The sequence below is a fragment of the Electrophorus electricus genome, chromosome 16 (assembly GCF_041902795.1).
Source record: "Electrophorus electricus isolate QZ-2024a chromosome 16, ASM4190279v1, whole genome shotgun sequence".
In the NCBI taxonomy this organism is placed as follows: domain Eukaryota; kingdom Metazoa; phylum Chordata; class Actinopteri; order Gymnotiformes; family Gymnotidae; genus Electrophorus; species Electrophorus electricus.
The window spans coordinates 12,102,501-12,123,084 of NC_137512.1; the positions used below are offsets into that span (position 1 = coordinate 12,102,501).

At 39.0% G+C, this 20,584-nt stretch overlaps 1 protein-coding gene across 3 annotated transcripts in view; it reads left to right on the top strand.

Annotated features, from left to right (window-relative positions):
- The window catches only part of flt4 (fms related receptor tyrosine kinase 4), a 48,360-nt gene extending 28,394 nt beyond the window's left edge, over positions 1 to 19,966 (top strand). Inside the window, exons 11-30 of one of the 3 annotated variants that reach the window (XM_027008635.3) lie at positions 3,075 to 3,201; positions 3,614 to 3,722; positions 5,649 to 5,987; positions 6,545 to 6,691; positions 7,155 to 7,286; positions 11,522 to 11,628; positions 11,998 to 12,133; positions 12,624 to 12,728; positions 12,885 to 12,998; positions 13,119 to 13,207; positions 15,201 to 15,366; positions 15,548 to 15,642; positions 15,898 to 16,020; positions 16,169 to 16,280; positions 16,450 to 16,549; positions 16,665 to 16,770; positions 18,244 to 18,356; positions 18,584 to 18,704; positions 19,322 to 19,407; positions 19,686 to 19,966. In XM_027008635.3, coding sequence (XP_026864436.2) covers positions 3,075 to 3,201; positions 3,614 to 3,722; positions 5,649 to 5,987; positions 6,545 to 6,691; positions 7,155 to 7,286; positions 11,522 to 11,628; positions 11,998 to 12,133; positions 12,624 to 12,728; positions 12,885 to 12,998; positions 13,119 to 13,207; positions 15,201 to 15,366; positions 15,548 to 15,642; positions 15,898 to 16,020; positions 16,169 to 16,280; positions 16,450 to 16,549; positions 16,665 to 16,770; positions 18,244 to 18,356; positions 18,584 to 18,704; positions 19,322 to 19,407; positions 19,686 to 19,875 — 2,617 coding nt within the window. In that variant the 3' untranslated portion in view covers positions 19,876 to 19,966. The remainder of the gene's footprint in view (positions 1 to 3,074; positions 3,202 to 3,613; positions 3,723 to 5,648; positions 5,988 to 6,544; positions 6,692 to 7,154; positions 7,287 to 11,521; positions 11,629 to 11,997; positions 12,134 to 12,623; positions 12,729 to 12,884; positions 12,999 to 13,118; positions 13,208 to 15,200; positions 15,367 to 15,547; positions 15,643 to 15,897; positions 16,021 to 16,168; positions 16,281 to 16,449; positions 16,550 to 16,664; positions 16,771 to 18,243; positions 18,357 to 18,583; positions 18,705 to 19,321; positions 19,408 to 19,685) is intronic. The other 2 variants (XM_035532022.2, XM_081698853.1) reach the window with 2 other exon arrangements.
- Positions 19,967 to 20,584: the final 618 nt, after the last annotated feature.

Here is a 20,584-nt window from a genome sequence, read left to right on the forward strand (position 1 = left end):
GGGAGGACATTATCCTTCTACCTCTTTTTTGGCCATCACATTTTTTTCTCAGCAGTAAGAGGTGAGGGGCCTATGCTATGGCACCACCTTTCCTGCAATGGTGTGGTAATGGGCAGGATGGAGGAGGAGATGCACAGGGCCAGATATTTATAGTGCCCTGCTATTGCCAGATAGTGACACAACAAGCCACGCTACATGATAAAAGTGATGATGGGTCATCAGAAACAACAGGAAGCCTGGGGACAAGGGCCATGCTAACTTCCTCTGGCCCTGGCTAGGGGTATGGCAATGATGACACACAGCTTGAGCCTGCTTCCTCTCTTGGCTTTTCTCCACAGCTGTGTGGTCACACCATAGTGCTTTGGTCACTCTCAGTGACTTCTTTGGCCTGGAGCTGAATTGGTGCACAGCTGTTCTATGGTTACATTCAGGGTGATCCACAAGCAAGCTCCACCATCCTTTGCGCATTCATATCAAGTTCATGGTCTTACAGCAGACACCCAGTGAAACTACTTTCTATGCACCTGCCTACACACACTAGACTGAAAAGAAGGATATTAAGATTGCAGGTATTTGCCAGTGCTCTCTTTTAAATAATGTGCATATTGGAGCAGTAGTTCAGCAGTTACAGTACTGACCTAGTAATAAGAAGGTTGCCGGTTCAAGCCCCACCATTGTCAAGTCACCACTGTTGGCTCCTGAGTCAGGCCCTTAACTGTTGCTCAAATTGTACTTGTTCACCTTGGAAAAAAGTGTCTGCTAAATGCCATAAATATAAATGATGTGGAAGGCATCATTTGAATCCTTCTTTAGCACTCATCATCCACAGGAAAGCAAAAAACAAGGATCTAAATCATTTCCTTTGTCAATCTGTGCATCCTCCCCATCTCTCTTTCACAGAAAAACACACAAATGCACACAAATCCTAGATCCGCCATGGTGGGTGCATTTATCACCAGAAACCCACATTTCCTCTCCTTGAGCTAAAAATACAAATTGATTTGACTGAAAAAAATGCTTAACATTAGATTTCTTTATTAATTGAACCTTTACAGCAAAAAACACATATCAGCCATTTCCACGTTATATTTAATCTGTTATATTACCTTTTAAAATTACATTAAAATGTTTAATATGACTATTTAGACATATCTTCATTCATGTGGGCATTCAAAAATAAAACTTGCAATAAGCTTTATATTATTGTTTTTATTATGTAGACTGCAGAAATAACAGTAAATGGACATAGGTTTTTTTTTTTTTTGCAAGGGCTCAGTTATCTCTGGGTTGTCTGTAAAATAGTAGCAGCATTTTATATAACACATTAGTCTTAATAATCACTCAGTTTTTTTACATGTTAAAATCTCTTCTAAGTCCTTTTCATAAAATGATGAAGCTGGCAGCACAGAGGGAGCAAGCTACACAAACAAAGTAAGGCAGCAAGCTGCAACACAGTGGTAAATGGAAAAGAGAAGAGTACGGCATGGGCAGGCACCATGCATAAATAAGGACAGGGAAAATAAGGTATAGGTGTTTACAAATAGTAGTCTGGTGATTGGCACTGGGGCAGGTATTGTGTGTGGGTATGTGCAGGAGTGGGCTTGTCCCTCCTGCTGGACAAATATACTAGGCTCTTTTGTTCCAAGCCAATTCCAAGTCAGTGCTAAAAAAGGTCTTGATTTCTTGATTTCAAAAATCAGTATAACGTGAAGAGAAAAAAAAAAAAAGTAAAAAAAAAAATAAAAAAAAAAATATATATATACACACACACACACACACACACACACACACACACACACACACACACACACACTTAAATCAGCTAAAAGCTGGTGTCTTGTGTTATCTGCAGCAAGATGTTAGCAGCAGAATCTTTAAATCTTGTTAGTTGGGTGGGGCCTCAATAGATTGAATGTGCTTTTCCAGCACACCCACATGCGATTGGATTAAGAATTGGAGAATTTGGAGACCAAATGAGTACGTTAAGCTCTGTCATGTTCCTCAAACCACTCCTGAACAATTTTTGCAGTGTGGCAGGGTACGAAAAAGAGGTCTGCTGCAAAAAGAGGCCACTTGGTCTATACTTGGTGTATACTTGGTCAGCAACTATACAGGCACACTGTTTGGTTCTGTGATTATGCAGCCCCATATGCAGCATGCTTAAGTACACTGTGTGTTAACTTTTTTCGCTTTTTGTGCTACAATACTGCTTCTGTGGTATTGGACCAGATGGGCTTGCTTTTGCATCCCATGCACATCAGTAAACCTTGGCACCCATTGCCCTGTAAACAGTTCTCCAGTTGTCTTTCCTTGGATCATTTTGATCCATACTAACCACTGCATACTGGCAACACTCCAAAAAACCTGCTGTTTTAAAGATGCTCTGACCAATTACAGTTTGGTCCTTCTCATTCAGATCCTTACACTTGTCCATTTTTCCTGCTTCCAACACATTCATTTCAAGAGCTGACTTCCTGCCTAATATATAGTCACTTGCTGCCTAATACATCATACCCTGCAATAGTTACCATTGTAATAAGATGGTCAAAGTTATTCATTTTGTAAAGTTTGAAGAGTGTAGATGTTTTTTTCCCTTAAGTTTACCATCTTCATTGCTGTCATGGAAACAATGGACAATGCAGACATACATGTTAATAATAGTGTCCATTAGCATTAAATACATTGGTCTGAAGGTGTTCAACAAAATGATCAGCAAGACATCTCTGGGTTTATCCTTAATGCAAATGTGTGAAGAGTTGTATTGCAAATAAGAATGAGAGTCTGTAGGTTTTACATATAGGTTAATATATAGATGGTGGTATTTAAGCAAGAATTTTCAGACTTAACCTTTTTTAGATTTTCCAGTTATCTTCATGTCAGAGGTTCCTCGATAGCTGTGCAAAGATGTTAATTGCCATTTTATATACCAGGAAGTAACTCCAATTGCGCACACACACACGCACACACACACACACACACACACACACACACACACACACACACACACACACACACACACACACACACACACACACACACACACACATATCTAACCGATTGCTAAACCTTCCCAGAGCTCATAGAGGACAGCAAGATAAGATTCCTCTTTGCCAGGACTGGATCGATCTGGACCCTGAGCACACTGTGAATGCTATTGAGAGCATGGACACTTGGTCTGAACCAGTTGATGGGAAGTTAAAGGTTTGCTGTCATGTTTTCTTCCTCTTCCTCAATGTTACAAAATAGGAACACATGTTCAAATTGGAGCACACCAACACCTGAGTGCTAAATGCTGAACCATCATCATTTTTTGTTTTTATTAAGTGATCTAAATATGTGTACCCTTACAACATTTGTCTGATGAATCAGAGAGGAGGTGAACATTTAAAATATTTAAACCTTTCTTCCCATTCCATGCTTCTTGGAGTGAGTGGCAATAAACATGCATATTTAGAGCACTCACCTCCTCTTTTCTGTTACATGTCAGAGGTCATTTGTTGTGTGAAGAATTGGTATTAGGAAAAATGTATACATAGAGCATAGGACACATCCTAGCATCTGGGGAAAAAGTAAAGAAAAACTCAGGTTAACTTGGATGCCATTTTTCCTGCAGACAGTGGGCCGTATCATCATTCTGAGTGCAAATGTGTCAGCTATGTACAAATGTTCTGCGGAGAACAAAGTGGGCAAAGATGAGCGACTGATTTACTTCTACGTGACAAGTGAGTCTCACTTACTGTCCATATATATATATATATTGTGTGTGTGTGTGTGTGTGTGTGTGTGTGTGTGTGTGTGTGTGTGTGTGTGTGTGTGTGTATGTGCACGCGCATGCGCGCAGTTGATTCATGAAATATTCAGACTGGCATGTTGCACATTTTATTATGTTGTGGATTTGATTTTGAATATATATTTGCCATTTTATACTCATCAGTCTATACAAAATCACCCATATTGATGAAGTGAAAACATTCTTTACATTTTTCAACAGTTAGCTCAAAAACTTAGATCTCTTATTCACGAAAGTATTCAGACTCCTTGCTATAGCATGCCAAATTATAGTCAGGAGGATCTTGACTTTGCTTTAATTATCAGGTGCATCCTGGTCAGATGCATCCTGGCTTTTGTTTTGATTATCCTTAAGTTGTGTCTGTAATCCATTTGGAATCCCCTTGGACATAGACTCCTGGGTCTATAATGGCCCACAATTTACTTTGCATTGTCAGGACAAAAATTAGGCCATGAAGTCCAAGGAACTGTCTCTGGATCTCTGTAATCAAAGACATATATTTATCAAAGTGTAGATCAGGGCAAGGACATAAAATTATATCAAAGATTTTGAGTTTTCCCCAGACTACAGTGGCCTCAATAATTTTCAAATGGAAAGCTTGGCATAATCTTTACCCTTCTTAGAGTTGGCCTTCTGGCCAAATTGGGTATCTGGCCAAGAAAGGCCTTTTTAGCGAGGTAAGAAAGAATCCAACTTTAACTTTAAAAAAGCTCTAAAAGTCCTATGCAAGGATGGGAGAACCTATTGGATGGCAACCATCTCTGACCCATACAGTAGAGTTGTAAGATGGAAAGCACTGAGAATAAGGCATATAACAGTTCATTTGCGTTTTCATGCAAAGAACTCTGGCAACAGAAGAGTGGTAAGATGGAAGGCACTGAAAATAAGGCATATAACAGTTAATTTGCGTTTGCATGCAAAGAACTCAGAAGCAACAAGATTTGACAGTTGACAGTCCTCCCTACTTAAACCATCTTCCCCTGTGCCTGCAAGCACTAGTCCAGTGCAGTGGAAAAACCAGAACTGCATACCATACTGGCTAATCGCATCTTTACTGTGACATGTGGTGGTAGCATCTGTGTAGATACTTCCCAGTGGCAAGGACAAGGAAACTGGTAACAATTGAGACAGGGATGAATGATGCCAAATACAGGAACATTCTTGAAGAAAACCTGCTCCAAAGCACATGAAAATTCAGACTGCATAGACAGTTCAAAATTGCACATGACAATGTACCAAAGCATACAGCCAAAACAACATTAGAGTGGTGTCAGGGGAAGCCTTTGAATGGCTTTGAGTGGCCTTGACAAAGCCCATACTTAAACCCCATTAAACATCTATGAAGAGACTTGAAGTTCACAAATGCCGTCCAGTCTGACAAAGCTTGAGAGACTCTGCCATGAAGAATGGAATAAATTTCTCAAATCAAGGTGTGCAAAGCTTGTAGAGTGCAAGACTTATAGCTGTAATTGCTGCCAAAGGGGCCTCTACAAAGTACTGAGTAAAGGGTCTGAAAATGCAGCCTTTAAAAATTGAAAAAAGAAAAAAAAATTGTTGAACTTTTCTTATGAATTGGAAGCCAGACCATCTTTCAGACATACTGTCTGACACTATTATATATTGATGTGTAGTATAGATTGATGGGTGAAAATGGCAATTATATCCATTCTAAATCAAATCTACAATACAATAAGGATCAAGAGGTCTGAATACTTTCTGAACCCAGTGTGTATATATACAGTGCAGCCCTTAAAAATTGCAGTGACCTCTTAAATGCTTGTAATTTAGTGAAAGCCAGACCCTCTCTCAGACAAATATTCTCTGACTCCATTATCTGGCCCACTCCTGTTTTATCCAGCCATCCCAGAAGGCTTCAATATTGAAATGGAGCCCGTGGAGGAGCCCCTGGAGCTGGATTCTGTGCGTCTGAAATGTAGTGCTGACAACTACACATACAATAACATGCGCTGGTACCGGCTAGACCCACAGGCCATGCCCCCCGAGGACTGCAAAAGCTTGTACCAGTATGCCAAGGTCCTGGGTGGAGAGCTCTCATTCCAGGCCTCCAGAAACAGCTGGGTGCTGGAGCTCAATTTTACCAGTGTGCAGCTGCAGGACGAAGGCAACTATGTGTGCGAGGTGCAGAACCAGCGCAGCGGCGAGAAGCACTGCCACCGCAAATACCTCTCTGTGAAGGGTGAGGGCTGCTGGAGGCCTGTAGGCTGGGGGTATAATGCTCATGTTCTAGAGGGCAGGAGTCTGGTATAGTTTAATTTCCTTGCTCCACTAAACCTACTGCACTTAATTAACAAAAATCGTTTGTATGAGTTCTTGTCCAAAGGTCTGAACTACCATTACAGGAACTTAAACTTACTTTTTTTTGTCTCTTCTATCTTTTAATAGAACATCGATGTTCATTCTTGCTCCACTATGCTTGTCATGCATGCAACTCACCCCTTCTTTATATGGCAAAATGTCAGTGTCAGTTTAATTTTCACAGCCTCAGTATGCTATCATACATTTAAGTGGGTTTAGTCCCATGAAGCAACATGTCTAAAAGAAAAAGGCAGAGAATATGTGTGCACAACCAGTTCCTTGCAAGACTTGACTAAGATGACAAACCTCCTTTCTCTGTGTCTCCCTATCTCTGTCTATGGCTTTCTCTGTCTCTTCATTTGAATTGCTGTGTCAATTTCCATACTATCTACCTCCATTCTTTGTCTCTCTAAAATTTGTTGTTTCTCTTTGCCCTAGCCTTGGAGGCCCCGAGGTACCGGCACAACCCCACCAATCAAACAGTGAATGTCAGCTCATCCTTGCAAATGGAGTGTGATGTGGAGGGGACGCCGTCTCCCCAACTCTCATGGTTTAAAGACAATCAGCCCCTCTTCCCAGTATCAGGTCAGCCTCCTCCTCACATATTTTTATCACAGATCAGTCATTATATGAAAACATGTCACATGGTAGTGTGACAGGATATGTGCATTAGATAGTGGTCATATTGATGACAGCAGATAATGTAAACAGGCCTGAAGGGTATGAAGAAAAATTATCATAAGCATCCCATTCCAACAAATTGCATAATTATAACTTTTTTTTTTAATTTACATTTTTTACACGAAAATTACTTGCTCCACATTTGGATGAATTCATTGCTTTTGATAGTTGATGAGATATCCTGCACAGGCCATATATAAACAAACACACACACAAACACACACACACACACATATATATATATATATATATATATATATATATATATATATATATATATATATATATATATATATATATATATATATATATATAAACACACACACACACACACAGATTTGATTGACACCTGTATGGATGTGCACAGGTATTCTGCTTCAGGACTCCAACCGGATGCTTAGTATTCAACGAGTCCGAGAGGAAGACGCAGGCCTGTACACATGCACCGCCTGCAACCAGAGAGGCTGCATCCATTCCTCTGCGATTGTGTCTGTTATTGGTAAGAGGCTCTTCATTCTCCACATTGGTTGCTGGACATCTGCTGTCAGTAAGCCATAAAAAATTAGAAGTATGGTGGCCAGGGGAGAACAAGTATTGGACTGTGCTTTTAGAGAAAGGGGGAGAGATTAGGTGTTTACTATGGACATACTGACCCAAATATCTGATGTCAGACAGTGTCAAGCTGTTAGATGGCTGACCATCATCTCTGCTCAGTGTGATGTCTTCCACACCATTGGCTTACCATTGGTTTTATGTCTTCATAAGCACTGTTTGGCCAATTGAATCAAGTCTCATTTATTTATACAGTGCGTATTACAGTACACGTCACAAAGCAGCTTTATAAATGTATAGGTCCAGGTCCCTGATGAGCAAGCCAAAGGTGACAGTGGCAAGGAAAAACTCCCTGGGTATAAGAATAAAAACCTTTGGAGGCACCACTTGTGCATATTGAATCATTATTGATGGTTAACTGTGAGGGAATTTTTTTTAATTGGCTGTTCAGTCTAAATTTGACTTGAAATTAGTTAATATAGACATAAGGTTTTTTTTTGTCACATTGTGGTTTGATCTACTGATGCAGTGTGCTAGATTAACATATTACATGGAAAGCTATTTTGTTGTGATAAGTATCTACAGAAAAGATGGAACATGTATCATTACTTTTATGTTACTGTATGCAATTTTATGGAAGGAAGGCGCTCATGAAGATGGAGTCACTCAGAACTCTGTATACTCTTTATAAGAAGTCCACACCTTAGGGAAGCAGCAGTTTCCTTTCGAGTTAATTTTCTTTTGAAAGAGCACAGAATGTACACGTGTGTCTTTCTTCAGGCGTAGTCTGGTGTGTCGGAGTGTAAATACACACAAGCGATGAGGGGTGACAGAGCTGACAGAAGCCACTCAATCATTTGCAGTTAGTTCTTCAGTGTCAGTTTGGTGTGTCCCTAGCCTTTCAGCCCACTGCCTCTTGCTTATATACTATGATGGTGGTATTCAATTTAAAATTTGTTAAAGTCCAGCTATAACAAATTCCTTGATTGCCAAGGTCCATATAAGGACACTATTGTGATACAGTTACCATCAAATACTAACAAAATAAAATCAAATATTTGATGCACTGAACAAAATCAATGTTTACTTGATGCACAGTTCCACGGATCCATACAACGTGTAGTTGAGATTTTGGAGGTGTGTACATCAGGACACATCAGAGCATCTGTGAGTTATGCTTACCCATAACTAAGAGTTACATAATGTCCCCTTGGTGTTGCAGTTTATATAGGGTCATTATAAATTATCTAGAACCTGATATGAAGGCAGAGAAGAGTACAGGGAGCTTGTGAGAAGTACCTGTACACCGTCATGGTCTGCCAAAAAATAAAAAATAAATAAATTTAAATGTAGAAGAGCTGGTACTGTATATTCATATTTTTATTTTTGGGGTCTACTAGAATAGATTTACATCCTTGAATGTTCCAAAGAACATTCTTTTTCTCATACTGTACATCTTTCACCCTCTGTCTGACATTCCCTGTGAGAGCTCCTTTGTCCCCCCCCCTCCTGATAAACCCAATTTGTTATGATTGGTCAGTGCAAACTCTCAGAGTTCTGACTGGTCAACCACCGGAGCGGTTCCAGCCTTACATGTTCCGTCCCTGTCATGCAGTCTATAGACACATCCTTCTCTCCTGAGCTGCTGTAAACATTGATCTGCTTGAAATGTTAGAAATCTTTATAGTGTTCAGTGGTTTCCAAGCTGTTAACAGTCCCATGAACAGACACATATATTTCTCTGAACTCGGCATAGTACATGTATAAAAATATTGGGGGCATAAGAAACAATGTCCAATTAGCAGAAGCTTAGAGTGGATTGCAACTGTAACATTATTGCTTGTAATTATAACTCCTCCACACTTGAACACCATTCCCAATATCTAGTGATTGAAAAACCCATTGCTAGATTTCCACACAATTTAAGTAAATGTGGGCTTTCCGCTAATTAGCAAACCCATTATAACACAAGAAGATTAACTGTCAAGTTTGCCTCAATATCCGGGATGCCTATAGCTGAGCACTGGCTTCTTTGGCTCAGCTACAGCCAACACAGTACAAAAATTGGAACAGTGGAGAGAACAGTAGTGAAACTAAATTTCCAACACTAACTTCTTTATGGTACTAATCTGGCAGAGGACACGAAGGAGACACCTCACAACACAAAACACAGTGTCTTCTTAACATGGCTACAAAGCTGAGCAAACTCTTCTTGGCCTCCAGTAATTCTATGCATTATGTGAAGGCATACCAAGTTTGCCAATAGATGGTCAACAAGGAAAGTATTATGAGATTGTGTCATTTTGTAAATAAGAGAAAGGCTAAAATTCTAATAGGTGTTACAGGCAGCTCAGAAAATTGGTTTCTTTGGGAGAACTTTACTCTGGCATGTACTTTGGGCTTTGTAACTTTGCAGACCATTTAAGTACATAAAAATACTATATAACACTAAAAGAAAGGGGAAAAAGTGGAAAAGCATAATAGGTACTCTGTAATGTTGTGCTATCTACATCGATTGAGCACCTTTCTCCGCTTAACATCATAGTGTCGACTGCGTCATCATTCACAGATGATTAGGATGTCATCTGCATTTGTGCGCATACCTGGTGTGCACACCTGTTCTGGAACACTTCTGCTATTCCCATTTCATATTGAGCCATTCTTAGCTCGAAAACGTAAGGATATTCATGCCATGAATGTATGCCATGTTTCATGGGATTCCATGACAATGTCATCAATGGCAAAAATGTACTCTCTGATGGAACACCCTTCTAGCAAGTAGAAATAGCTGCCTGTTTCTTGGGTTTATTCTTTTACATCACTTAAGACCTTTTGTGATTTTTCTAGCAGTGTGCTAGGGGTAAGTAGCTGAATTGATATCATACTGCAACTTGTTCCACAGTCTAATTAGAATTTCACTGGTCTTTCTCCAGTATGAGTATTTCCTCATTTTATGAAGTAAATGTGTGTTACACTGAAAGTTTCTAGTTATTACTCTCTTGCTCCTTGATTTCTTATTTTCTTCTGCTGTTCCAGTACCAGTAGGAAGCCTTATTTTATATGAACCAATTCATATGGGGAAGTTACACTCCAAGTTGTAAAAAGTGGGCTGTATTATAAAGCATTACCATGCCCCCCAATCCCCCTCTACACTGTGCAGGAACTGTTTATTTTAATTGCCTGCACATCTTATACGTGCTGATCTTCCATTGTCCTTGTTTTTTGTTTATGCAGTTCTGCATTTCTTTGAGCACTTTTCTAATATAAAATCCTTCTTGTAAGCAAGCAAGAGTTCAGAATTCCACAAACAATTCTGTCCTTTATTAGTGAGTCATTTTTACACAGCAATATTTTACCACTCACTTTTAGTTCTGGAATGAAATTTGTACCTCTCGACAGTTTTGCTTTGGCTTTAGGTTGCAATTGTTGTGAAATGCCATCATAGATGTTCTAACCATTAGCTCTTCTGCCCTCACAGTAGCACATAGCATCTTGCTAAGTTCTTTCCCTGTCTCTTCTATCAAATATTTGAAAACTTTCACCTTTGCTTTTTTGTCTGCATATTCAAGTACAATGTCCATGAACAGGATGATTTCCATGTTTTGGACAGGTTTGGTATGTTCCAGTTCATCATTAGGGTTAGCGTCAAACCAAAATGATGTCCATGTTTTCTCTTGCACTTGTTAATTTGGTCATAATTCCAGTTTCTGCTGCTACCAGTGCCTTGTTTGTTTGTTTTTTAAATATAAAAAGTAGCTCAATGTGCATCATACTCAGACTGCTTCTTACGAACCCAACATTACCTATCTAGTATTATGTCTACCGTCTAGTAACTAAATATAGTGGCCAGCTTGAATAGTGAAAGCTATCCTGTAGTGTAAGGACATGAAAGTCAGTCTGCTCTATGTGTGTATGCAGTAGCTTGGGGAGCTTACCTGAAGTCCGTATTGACTTCCCTGCCCCGACAGCTTTTACTTCAGGTCGCCAAAGAGGGCCAGCACCACTGCTTTTCTCTCTACTTGGGTGATCCATTCCATTTAAGTGTTGATTAGGAGCTTGGAGTAATTTACTACAAGATCTGTGGGGGGTTCTCTATTGATGTACTCTGAACTTAATAACTAATAGTAACAATAACTAATAGTAAAACAAATTAGTTTAAAAAAATCTCTTTTCCTCCACAAGGCTCTGATGATGACACAAATGTGGAGATTGTGATCCTCATTGGCACGGGAGTCATCGCCATATTCTTCTGGGTCCTCCTAATTCTCATCTTCTGCAATGTCAAGCGGGTCAGTGCACTTATTGCTTTGATCTCTGATCCATTTGCATCATTTGACGTCACATCATTTCTTGTCCCTTATTCTAGTCCTTGGCCCGTCTCATGGGTCAAACTCAACCAATACCTAACTTAAGATCTGCATCAACCTGTCTATAATTTTTACAAAGATAAACTATTAAGGCAATCAATAAGTAGTGATACTACACCACAGGCAAAAAAAGAAAAGCTTTTTTTTTTTTAAATCACTGTTTGTCAGAACAGATTTGTCAGATGAGCTTGCTGTTTCAAAATAGGTTCCTGTGAGCAGTTCTCTAAGAAGCGGTCTCTAAGGAACTAACCATATATCTGGTGCTAATGTTGTTATGATGATATCCCACAGGTGAACCCAGCTGACATCAAGACGGGCTACCTGTCCATCATCATGGACCCAGGGGAGGTGCCTCTGGAGGAGCAGTGCGAGTACCTTCCCTATGACTCCAGCCAGTGGGAGATCCCACGTGACCGCCTACGCCTTGGTAGGCCATGGAAAAAGAAGACTCACAATCTTCCAACTGATAGCCCAAAGTCCTACCCATATCTATCTATCTATCTATCTATCTATCTATCTATCTATCTATCTATCTATCTATATAGACAGATAAATATATAGATATCTATCTATCTATCTATATATATGATAGATAGATAGATAGATATATCTATATCTATATATATAGACAGATAAATATATATAGATATCTATCTATCTCTCTCTCTCTCTATATATATATATAGACAGATAAATATATATATATATATATATATATATATATATATATATAAATATCTATCTATCTATCTATCTATCTATCTATCTATCTATCTATATATATATATATATATATATATATATATATATATATAGAGAGAGAGAGAGAGAGAGAGAGAGAGAGAGAGAGAGAGAGAGAGAAATATATATATCTATATCTATAGCTATATATAGACTAATATATATCTTTATTGCAGGGAAGGTGCTTGGTCATGGTGCTTTTGGAAAGGTGATAGAGGCCTCTGTCTATGGGAATGACAAGAAAAGCAGTTTAGGCACTGTTGCTGTCAAGATGCTCAAAGGTTAGAGCTTTAATTATATGCTTAAACTCTACAAGCAATGGTGATGAAGATGCTGGCTGAAAACAAATTGTTCGGTATTGTGTGTGTGTGTGTGTGTGTGTGTGTGTGTGTGTGTGTGTGTGTGTGTGCGTGCATGCCCATGTGTATAAATTACAGAAGGAGCCACAGCCAGTGAACACAAGGCCCTCATGTCTGAGCTGAAAATCCTCATTCACATTGGGAACCATCTTAATGTGGTAAATCTACTTGGAGCATGTACCAAAACCAATGGTTAGTATAGCCGTTATGTGGACATATAGGACACATAACCTCAGTAATATATTTAAATTTTTTAAAAATCCCCTTTTTGTACTTTTCTCTACCTTCTACATGCCTCTTTTAATTTTTCAGGCCCTCTCATGGTTGTGGTGGAATATTGCAAATATGGCAATCTGTCCAACTACCTGCGGGCTAAGAGGGAATTTTTCTTACCATACAGGGTAAGAGAATAAAAAGGCTAATTAGAAATCAGTGGGTGCACAGCTACCTCTCGCTAGCCAAGTAAGACACGACCATAATACAAAAGCATATCATTTACAATTTAGTCAAGTATAACCCATGTATACCTAGCCAATTCCTTATCATATACTGTAGAAACATACAGCATGACAAATATTGTGGCTCCTGTATGTCTTGAGATTTTATACACTGCTTTTCAGGCTTAGAAAACTCATGGAAAATGTTTAAAGTTTAAAGAGTTAAAGTGCCTCAGAAATTGTGTATTGCGACACTGTGTATTGTGTTGGAAAACAACACTTATGTTGCTTTGTATTTTACACTATTTATATTCACTGAATATGTGAATATTTATGTGAATATATTCACATACATTCACCTAAATATGTAATTTAGTGAATATAGATAATAAATGAAGTGTTTACTGTCTGGACTCTCATTATCACCGTAATAATGACTATTAATAACTATAATGTAAATAATGTACATTTACAAGTACATTATGTTCTGTCTGATAACAGACAGTCTAGCTTAATTTAACTTGTTACACTGTCAGCCAGTCACCTAACTTTTATATGTCATATTTCCATTCATTAGCTGTTCCTTTTGGCTGTATATATGTAGATGTTTTCCAGGGAAATAACTGAAAAGGAAACTTTGTCTAATTAAGGGCCTAACTGGTGCAACATAAACTTAATAATAAAACAATAGCAGCCTAAGGTCAGCAGAACTAATTCAAAGCTAAAGTAAATAAATGTGTATTATGTAGCTTATATTTAGTGTATGTATATTGCATGTATGTACAAAGATGCAGAGGGAGTTTGATTCTACGAATCCACAAAACGTTGAAATGCCTTGAATAATTTAAAAGTCAACTAATCTCAGTGAGCTTTATTCCTTATTGAAAGAATAGAATCAAACTCCCTCTCTGTGCATAAATGTAACAGCTTTGTGTTATCATGGTTGTGGGAAACATGTTTCTCTGAGGAGTCACACTAATTTCTGCAAAGCATTCCACAACAGCACTGAGTAATTTTTCTGGTCTATTGGTCTATTGATGTGTAAAGCCTTAAACAATTTAAAAGTCAACAATACAATTACTTCCTTACTGAAACATGTTTATCTACAAATAGACTGCATCCCTTGCCTGGCCTACTTGTACATACTGCACAAAAGTGTAAGAGAGATGGAGTTGCATGTACATACAAAGGTCTGTTTGAGTACAATAATGCAAACCTACGTGAGTTTATTTCTATTTTTTGCATATGATGCTCAGCTATTTATGTAGCTATTTATAGACCACCTAAAAGTAATACTGATGTAACGACAGTGGGTGAGCACGAAGGGAGGCAAGGGAGCTAATGCAAGTGGAGAGGGAATTTTATTAACAGACAAACACAAACAAACACTAACCAGGGGCGAACCAGGATAAAATAGGTAACGAAGGCTAGGGCACAAAACAGCAACAACTATACATACTAAATTAACAAAAGGACCAAACCGTACATACTAAACTAACCGAAGGACCAAATCAAACAGACATGGATCACCGAAATAACCAACCACCAGAGTAACAAAACACAAGTCTTAAATACCAAGATTGATGAAGACTAACAAGACATAGGTGAACATAATTGCAGGCAGGGATGCAAGCAAGTGGGTGGAACAGAACAATAACAAAACAAAGAAACACATGGAAACAGAACCAGCAATGAAACAAAAACAGCATTGCCATGGTAGCTGTGATGCCAGGAAGGGGCGATCATGACAACTGAAGTTCCTTGATGAATATTCTGAATTATTGTCAATTTTGCCATCCAGCTATGATAAAATTCTCATAGTATCCTCTTATATACTATATATATATAATATATGCTTGTGGTAAACTGGGTGCTGTATATTCAATTGTTGCTCTTGTTAGCATCACAATGTGATCCCTTGGCTAAAGTGGTCTTGTAATGCTTGTATCTTCTGCAGGACTGCTCCCCTAAAACCCAGAGCCAAGTCAGGAGGATGCTGGAGGCCGGACATGTGGAGCAGATAGGCCGGAAGCCTTCATCCCCATCCTATCCCTCAAACCTTAGTTTCATGTCCCAGCTGCATTGCAAAATGAGCCAGAAGAGCCACCCCTCAGAGAGGAAAAGTGAGTTTACTTTATTTACATCCATGTAAGCTTGCACTGTTGTGATTACACAAACTGCTGTGTGGTGTTCCAACCCAAAATCTCATTATGATTGATCAAAGCTGTGTTTATGAGTAAATAGTTTTCTTTTGTGAGTTTTTCACTGTGTGATTTCTATGTCTATATTTCTATCCCTCCTAAGTGGATGACCTCTGGAAGTCTCCTCTCACAGTAGAAGATCTGATATGCTACAGCTTCCAGGTGGCACGAGGGATGGAGTTCCTGGCATCTCGTAAGGTATAGCCCAGGCTGCTATAGTCCATGAACATTCTCACCTAGTAATTTGCTGTTCCACAATGAAAATTGCTAAAGATGTGGCTAGTGAAAAATACCCTTTCTTGACCATTGTCACTCAAGAAAAAGCTGAGAAACAATATTAAGCCTAATATCAAGTCAGACATATATAAATAAGTAATAAAAGGATGTATATGTTGGCTGAGCAAACAGATACTTCTTACAGTGCTTATTTCTGCTATTTTTCTCTCCTGTTAGTGCATCCATCGGGACTTGGCTGCTCGAAACATTTTGCTTTCAGAGAACAATGTTGTGAAGATTTGTGACTTTGGACTAGCTCGTGACATCTACAAGGACCCAGACTATGTACGGAAAGGCAATGTAAGGGAAAATAAATTTTACTGTTTGATTTAAATAACTCTCTGCATATGCTCTTCCCAACGTAATTTAAAAACTTCAAGCAGTGGAGAGGGTCAAAATTTGAAATTGAGAAAGGCTTTTAAGCTGTGATCTGCACTTGCTGTTGCAGGCCAGACTACCACTCAAGTGGATGGCACCTGAGAGCATCTTTGACAAGGTGTACACCAGTCAGAGTGATGTCTGGTCTTTTGGTGTGCTGCTGTGGGAGATCTTCTCACTGGGTAGATTGAATTTATTTTTTTTACACACTGCTGCAGGGCTAAGCTAACTGGCAGAGAAAAGATGACAGATGAATGCTTTTCACATTTATTAGAATTTTTCATCCTTCAGGATAGGCTAAGTTTAAAGGTTTGTGTGTTAAACAGCATGGTGCATGTCTGTGGTCCGCAGGAGCTTCACCTTACCCAGGGATTCAGATTGATGAGGAATTCTGTAAACGACTTAAAGATGGCACCAGGATGAGGGCCCCTGACAATGCCTCCCCTGAAATGTTAGCATATTTTGTCATGAGACGTTGCTCATATATTGACATAAGATAAATATTTCTAACCATTCCCATTGGAGACAGTGAACGTCAGTGTATCTCTGCCTCCACCTACTGGTAGATATGGGATCATGCTGGCATGCTGGCAGGGTGAACCTAAGGAAAGGCCCACATTTCCTGTGCTGCTAGAGATATTGGGAGACCTTCTGCAAGACAACAGCCTACCAGTGAGAGATTTTGCTAATATTTACCGTTCTTCCTTTTCATTCATGACTACAGGGTTGCCCTTGTACTATATTTACTGTACTGATACCACATACATGCTGAATAGCCACTTTATTAGAGACACCCATCTAGTAGCACCTTGGAGCTCCTTTGGCCTTCAGAACTGCAGCAATTCATCTTGGCATAGATTCCACTACGTGTTGAAATCATTCTGCAGGAATCTTGGGCCATTCAGTGATTACAAATGAGATTGAAGTTCTGATATACCTCGTCCCAGAGATGCTCTATAGGATTAAGATCTGGGGACTGTAAAGGCCAGAGCAGCAAGGAAAACTCCTGGAACCAATCCATGACTAAGGGTTGTACCCTTGTGGCATGGTGCATTGAACTGTTGAAAGTATCCTTCCTCCATAGGGCTGCCGTGAAGGGATGAAATTGGTTGACTACAATGCTTAGGTAAGCCCTACTGTCCAAACATCCATCCACAAGTATCAGTGGATCCAGGGTGTGCCAAGCAAACATTTCCCACACCATTACTCCACCTCCACCAGCCTGAACTGTTGACACCTGACAGGAAGGGCTCGTCGATTCATCCTGCCAAATTCTGACCATCTCATCAGCATGGAAAAGAAATATGGATTCATCTGACCAGGCAGTGTTTTTCCACTACTTGATGATCCTGGTTTTACCCTCCTTTGCTCACTGTCTTGCTGTTCTGTTTCCCTTAGACAGCAATGACACTTGATCTCCCAATAGGGTCTGCCGTTATATCCCTGTGTTATCCGGGCTAAGGAATGACAAGTTGTTTACGGCTGCAATTTGCTTGACTATGCACTGCGTGTTGATCAAAACAATTCTTGACAACCTCCGCTGACCCCTTTCATCAAATAATTGTTTACATCTGATCTTTCGCTGGGTGTTCTTTTTTTAATCTCAATATTCTCTGTATATTCTTGACATCATTGCATGAGGAAACAAAATTAGCAGTTTTTGAAATCGATTTTACCATTCTAATGTGGATTCACACTGAAACTAGTCCACAGAAGACTTGCTCACCTAATTTTATGGGTCACATGTATAATTTCCAAACAGGTTCGCTCCACTCCTGGAAAGACAGGAATCTAATAAAGTGGATATTCAGTGTATATGTTTGTGGTAATTTAACTAATACAATGATTTGCATGATTCTTGCTCATATAACATTTCTATTGAATGACAAAGGAATACATTTTAGTATTTTTAAGTGTACTGGTATAATGTACATGTCTAATATTAATAAATGCATCTAGATAAGTTTAAACATTTAACAATAGCAATTTACAGAAGCTGTAACGAGATATATATTGTATGGGGGTATATACCATTATAGAATTACTAATTATTGTATCAATGCATTATTGTGTGTGAGCACATGATACTGACATACCAGACAGTTGGTTTCCATTTTAAAAGGGACTGTTCCTGTCACTTCACAGGACATCTCCCTCAATATGTCTCAGAGTACAGAAGACGATGGCTTCTCGCAGGTGTCTTCAAGGCCTCCATCACAGGACGAGCTCAGACTGGTCTGCAACAGCCTGCCAGCCAGGTGCTGCCCTGCCACATATAGCTACTTCCTACTGCATGCCAGGAGAATGTGTGGCTGAATTAGTGTGGAAAGCAAAATAGTTGTTCCCAGTTGTGAGGATGAATAATTATAGCTCAAAAATTGATGTTGGGATTTAATTTTTGTATGAGCTGTTCTTAAAAATACCTAAATGCTGTGAAAGTTAAGAACCTTTGTAACCTATTCTTTGATGTCATGTTCCTTCCCAGATACTATAACTGTGTATCATTCTCTGGGTCTTTGATGGTGAGCCCATCCACAACATGCCACTCCCGGGTGAAAACATTTGAGCAGCTACCAATAGAGATGATCTCTCATAAGTCACCTCATGTAAGGATGTTTAAGCCTTCATTTGAGGCTGCATGTGATTAATACATAAATTGGGGGTATGTAGAATTAAGCAAATTTAATTACATTAAGTAGTCCCCAAATTCCTTCCATTGATATCATCTATAGTGGCATCTTTGAGTGAAATTTTTCTGTAAGTTACTATGGCTATTGTTGCATATAACTTATGTTCAGTGGAAACGGCATTGGCCCAGTGATGGACTCAAACATTTGATGACTTGCTGTACTGGAATCTTTTTCATTTACAAATACAAATAAATTATGTGGGCCCTGATTATCTTAGTCAGTGATACCTACTTGACAAGTAGCCTTGTGAAAAGGTTTTGACCATTCATTTTAAGGAAAGAACAAGTTTGACGGTCTTACTTTCCTGCTCTATTTAAACACAATACTAAAAATTCATCACATTTTAGTCTTACACATATATTGTACATCCTTACATATGATTATATATGCATTTATAGAGACATAAACCAAATATCCAGAAATCACTTGCCCCATTCCTAAAAGCAAGACATTTATGAAGCAGGCTAATTGAAAATGGCCTCCAAGTGAATAGTGTTTTACACCGAGCCTTACACACTGCCACTTCCCTGCAGGACAGCCAGACAGACAGTGGCATGGTGTTGGCTTCTGAGGAGCTGGAGAGGTTCGAACACCAACAAAAAAGTGTTATTCTGAAGAAGTAAGCTCAGTTTCCTTGTGTTTTGAAATGGAATTAACAACATGGTTCAGTACCTTCAAACACAGTTTATATTCAGCCTTAGCTTCTTAACATGGCTCATAAATTACATCCATAACAAACTGAGCAAAAACAAAAAGCATACCTAGAATTAATTTTAACATGTCATTATTACATGGCTTCTTATAGTTCTCTTATTTTAAAAGCCTGTATACTTGCCTTTTTTTTCTTGACCATCTATTCTACTTTCTGCTCAATATCCATTCTCTCACTCCCGGCAGTCCAACAACAAGCAACAACACAGAGCATCTCATCAGCAGACACCAGCCACCATTCTTCAGCCAGATCTCTGGGCAGACCTTTTACAACAATGAGTATGGCCAGTTGGCTGAGGAGGAGGTGAACGACTTCTTTTCCACAGTGGACATGCCTGTGACCGATGGATCTTGCCTGGCTACCTCCAACCTGTAATGGCACCCCCGAAAGGCCCGAAGGAAACTATTTCCGTCATTAGGTCTCCACCAACCCTGCCTCACAAACTGAACTGATACCCCCCCCCCCCCCCACCGTCACTGGGTGGCACTATTATTGTAGCCGCTAATTTTCTAGTATTTTAACGCCTGTCACATTTATCTTGATCTAAAGTGTAAGGCTCTTTTTGTTTACTTGTAAAAAAAAAATGTTAAAAAGTAAACACCCAATGGTGAAACATAAACCAAAATATCTTGTTTTATTCTGGCCTTGCTCATTGAGAATATAGCAAATAATACAGCAATAAATTGATTTCTCTTTTATTGTCAGAACCTATTCTTATTCTGATGTAAGCAGCAACTAGTTTCCATTTTTATTTGTTGTTTGTTTTCTTGATAGGTTCCCACTATTTGTTTTGACAAGAATCAAAATAGAGTAAAAAGAAATAATGGTCAGAGGACACCAGTGACCTGACAGAAATTAGGTCAAGTTGAGCAAATACAAATTGGCACATCTGTAGTAGGCTGTTTGATTTGGTCTGACCAAAGAAAACAAAACAATGGAGCAAAAGTCCATATATCAACATAATTAAAATAAAAACTGTGCTAAGCCTTTCTATTTGCATAAAATGTTTGTTTTTTTTGTTTAATTCTTAAGTTGGGGTCTCTGATTTTAGACTCTCTTCAAATGTTTCAGTTTGGATGTGTTG